Source organism: Zingiber officinale, unplaced genomic scaffold, assembly GCF_018446385.1.
Source record: "Zingiber officinale cultivar Zhangliang unplaced genomic scaffold, Zo_v1.1 ctg147, whole genome shotgun sequence".
Classification (NCBI taxonomy): domain Eukaryota; kingdom Viridiplantae; phylum Streptophyta; class Magnoliopsida; order Zingiberales; family Zingiberaceae; genus Zingiber; species Zingiber officinale.
Window position 1 is genome coordinate 39,831 of NW_024589843.1, and position 4,624 is coordinate 44,454.

At 31.0% G+C, this 4,624-nt stretch overlaps 1 protein-coding gene across 1 annotated transcript; it reads left to right on the forward strand.

Moving 5' to 3' along the window:
• Positions 1-1,013: 1,013 nt before the first annotated feature.
• LOC122036366 (alpha-humulene synthase-like) lies at positions 1,014-4,251 on the forward strand. Its single transcript, XM_042595662.1, has 7 exons — positions 1,014-1,206; positions 1,395-1,638; positions 1,850-2,222; positions 2,396-2,614; positions 3,171-3,306; positions 3,397-3,645; positions 3,731-4,251. The coding sequence occupies exons 1-7, from the start codon at positions 1,078-1,080 to the stop codon at positions 4,022-4,024; spliced, it is 1,644 nt and encodes a 547-aa protein (XP_042451596.1). The 5' UTR covers positions 1,014-1,077; the 3' UTR covers positions 4,025-4,251.
• The last annotated feature ends 373 nt before the right edge of the window (positions 4,252-4,624 follow it).

The following is a 4,624-nucleotide window of genomic DNA, read 5'->3' on the forward strand; positions in this document are numbered from 1 at the left end:
TCAGAATCTCAGAATCGGGGTATTACAGGTGGACTCGGAATTCCTTAAAAAAATTCAGTTAGATCCCTTTAAGTGTTCAAAACCATATGATGCTTGTACGGATCAATGCCTTTTCTCCCATATGATTTAACAATGATTGGTTGCTTTGTTAGCATCATGTGGCTGCTTTCCATGCCCCTATATGAAGAGGTGAGTTCTTCTTCGTGACCATCTGTTGCAGAGAAGATAAAGATTCCTTTTTTCCTTTTGTTCATCTATTCTTTCTCGCAACAGAAGAAGAGGTTTGAACTTCTGATTGCATCATTGGTTTTTGACAGCGCTTCCATTGGCCCTTTGATTGAGCATGCCATTAAGTTCGACAACATATATGTGTTTTTTCTTTTATTAGTATATGGATTCAACTCATGCTTTTTTTCTTTCAAGTAATATTCTTCTTTGTATGCAGTAAGTTTACTTATAGGATTAGGATTTGGGAGACGATGAACCAAGTAAAATCAAATTTATTAGTGTGTGTTCCTGTTTTACTTGTCTTACTTTAAGATTTCTATTATGCAACTTCATCGAAGTGATCGGAGTTATTCTCCCCTCTAGCGCTCTTGGGTGATAACATTAAGTTTGTCGGCTGTGATTCACATCATGAAATCTAAAACCCGATTTAGAAAGGTAGTATTTAGAAGGGTATTTTGGATAGTTTTGTTTTAACAGGGCATCCATTTGACGTAAATGAAAAAAAGATGCCCATTTGACAATTTGTGTCAAATTTATTAACGATGTTTACCCTTTACCATGTGTCGTACAGACAATCATTTTCAGTATAAATGTATCATTAATTCAATCCGGCAATTTTATTATGTCATTTTTCTGTGTCCAATCCGTCTATGAAATATAATATTTTTTATATGGGAAAGTGTCTAAGAATTTAACTTATAAGGTAATTAATTAATTAATTAAATAGCTCTTGCACATGCTTTAAAATATTTTCCACGTGCATTAGGTAAGCTTATAAATAGCAAGAGAAAGCTATATATGCATCAGCCACAAACCTCTTGATCACTACTTCCTAAGTTTCTAATTAAGATGGAGAAGCAATCAACCACCCCGGTTAGTAGCAATGAAGATATAGTAATTCGTAAAACATCAAAATATCATTCGAGTATTTGGGGCGATTATTTCATCCACCACACTACTTCTCCTGCTCTCACAGAGGTATTTTTTTATCTTCTCTCCACATTTATTCATTATTTCTCACTCAATTTTTTTCATTAATAAACATCTATTCATAAAATATATAATCATCTTAAAAGGAATTTGAAAAGCATTGAATTATTTGTTTTAATTATTTAAAGATAATATATATAGTTGTTGAATTTCATGTTTCATGTTTCATGATGTAGGTGTCGGTTAGAGCGGAAGAGCTAAAGGAGCAAATAAAGAACTTGTTTCAAGAAACTAGTGACATATTGCAAATTATGAATTTGATCGATGCAATTCAGTTGCTCGGATTGGATTATCACTTTGTGAAAGAAATAGATGCGGCGCTAAGTTTAATTTCTAAGCATGATGCTAAGAACTATGAACTTTATGAAACTTCTCTCTGGTTTCGATTACTTAGGCAACATGGTTTTTATGTGCCTGCAGGTAGTTAACAATATAAATAAGCAAAAACTATTACACTATATATTCTACCAAATAAAAATATATATCTAGAAAGGTCATCACTAAAACCTTTTAAATATAAGCTACAATATTTACATGTTATCATGAAAAAACTAATCAAAAAGTTTTTTCTATATTACTATACTATTTGATTTGTTGTGAGATAATTATTAGTATTTTCCCACTATTGTAGATGTTTTTAACAAGTTCAAGGATGAGGAAGGAAACTTCATGTCAACTTTGAATGAAGATGTGAAGGGATTATTAAGCTTATACAATGCAGCTTACCTTAGAATACATGGGGAGCATATACTTGATGAAGCCATATTGTTTACAAAGAATAGACTTGCATCGTTGTTGGAGGAACTTAAACAACCTTTAGTGATATTGGTGTATCTTTTCCTTGAAACACCACTATGCCAGAGAAATAAACAGCTCTTGGCAAGAAAATATATCCCTATTTATCAAGCGGAGGAAAGGCGAAATGAAGCAGTATTAGAGTTTGCAAAGTTGGATTTTAATCTGCTACAATCTCTTCACCAAGAGGAACTAAAGAAAATTTCAATGTTAGTATATTGAAGTTTCTTTTATGAAGAAATATTAGAGTAACAAAGAAGTTGAATAAATGATTTCAAACTCACATATTATAATAATTCACATGATTTATTTGTCTAAGTAAATGTTTTATTGTAGTTTAAATTAATTACCTTATCTTTCTTTTGTTTTTACATATTTGAAGATGGTGGAATGATCTAGCTCTTGCTAAATCACTAAACTTTGCCCGTGATCGAATTGTGGAATGTTATTATTGGATACATAATGTGCACTTTGAGCCTCACTATTCTCGTGCAAGATTAATTTGTACCAAGGTTATTTCATTGGTGTCACTTATGGATGACATATATGATAATTATAGCACATTACAAGAAAGTCAACTATTAACTGAGGCAATTCAAAGGTACCTATTGTATCCATTATTTTGCTAATTTTTGTTTTTCTTAATATTGCAATTAGTTGAGTAGTCTACATAGCTGATAAAACATCATAATTAAAATAAATTCAACTCAAAATAAACAAAAAACTGAAAGTTATAAAATGATAAATTACTGATCTAATTATAAAAGAATAATTAAAAACATAAGAAAAGGAAAAAAAATTATGAGCTAAATATTGTAAGTTATTATAACAAATAGCAAAATGCATTTTTGATATTCCTTTAAAATAAAAAACAATGAATCTGATTAAAAAAACACATTAGCACCTACTTTATTTCTCAATTAAAGGAGATATGAACACATCTTCTGACTTGTCAAAACAACTTTAAAATACCTGTAAGTCAACTAATATTTTGATCATTATCTAAAGATTAGATATCAACAACAAACATGTAACAATATAACATCAAATAAGTATGTAGTTATTATTTCTAATTTATTTCAAACTAATTTTGATATTCTTTATAAAGCTTTAAGATATCATGACAATATAGTTAGTCAATTATGTGCTCATTTCAGGTGGGAACCTCAAGCCATTGATGAAGTACCAGAATACTTAAAGGATTTCTATCTCAAGTTACTAAGGACTTTCAAGGAATTTGAAAATGAATTAGAAAGTGATGAGAAATACCGCATATCATTTCTTCAAGATGAGGTATATTTAAGGACATCGTAAAAATGATTAATGTCTCTTTTTAACTTGTCAAATATAAACTAATTAAGTTTATCGTTTCCTTTTATGTAGATAAAAGCTTTATCAAGGTCTTACTTCATAGAAGCCAAATGGGGCATTGAAAAATATGTGCCCACACTAGAGGAACATCTAAGTAACTCACTAGACACCACTGGATATCGTTTTCTTATATGTGCCTCTTATGTAGGCATGGATCAGGTGGCATCAAAGGAGGTATTTGAGTGGGTTGCCAGCTTCCCCAAAATCATCAAAGCCAGCTCTATGATTTGTAGACTCATGGATGATGTAACTTCACATGAGGTGATTATTTCAAACAATTAATTTATTTGGTAGATATTCAAAAATATATTTTCTTTTTCTTAAAATTTCTTTTGGAATTTTGCAGCTTGAGCAACAAAGAGAACATGCAGCTTCAACTGTAGAATGTTATATGAAAGAGTTTGCCACAGATGAAAAAGAGGCTTACAAGAATCTTATGGAGATGGTGGAGGATGCATGGAAGGATCACAACAAAGAATGCCTCAATCCAACACAAGTACCTCGACTTTTAATTGAAAAAATAGTAAACTTTTCAAGAGTAATAGAAGAATTTTACAAGTACACTGACACATACACCGATTCCAAAACTACAATGAAAGATAATGTCAATATGTTGTTGGTTGAATCTATTCTTATTTAAGAGTGTCACACCCTAGAAATCCTAGCTAGTGACGATAATCAGAGGCCAGATCAATCACAATTTAAGGTCGTTTAAGCTACATTTGAATAAAGTGAAAATCGAGTTTGGATGATTTATAGTATGTTATTGAAGTACTGGAATGCCTTAAGTATAAGGCGTATATTGTAACACGCATGTAACATTGTAGTAAATAAAATAATTAAGTGCTTGATTATCATAGTCTATAATCATTTTATTTTATTGTCAATCTAAAAATCAAGATTATTCAGTGATAACAATGCTTGTAGATTCGACTTAGATATATGAGATAAAGGGATCAGACTGTACGCTAACTATAATCGACCGGTTCTTGTAGGCACTATTCAATGATACCTAGGGAATCATAGGACGGTATTGCTAGACGCTCTTACCATGATTCGTTGGGTATTAATCAGAGTTAATTATGACATCTTATAATTAAAGAGTAATCATATGATGGGACTATTAAGGCCATCCTTGAATAAAGGATGAGTATCATCCTGAATCTAAAAGAATTGTAAACCCACGACTAGATGTATCTCTGAATCATTGAGGGTCATATAAGTATCTATTTCTCTATTT

What these genes read in the sequence shown, in the direction of transcription:
- LOC122036366 (XM_042595662.1), top strand. Translation starts at nt 1,078, where the DNA reads ATGGAGAAGCAATCAACCACCCCGGTTAGTAGCAATGAAGATATAGTA. An exon ending in CTTCTCCTGCTCTCACAGAG is followed by an intron (nt 1,207 to 1,394) that starts GTATTTTTTTAT and finishes TTCATGATGTAG; the next exon opens with GTGTCGGTTAGAGCGGAAGA. An exon ending in TGGTTTTTATGTGCCTGCAG is followed by an intron (nt 1,639 to 1,849) that starts GTAGTTAACAAT and finishes CCACTATTGTAG; the next exon opens with ATGTTTTTAACAAGTTCAAG.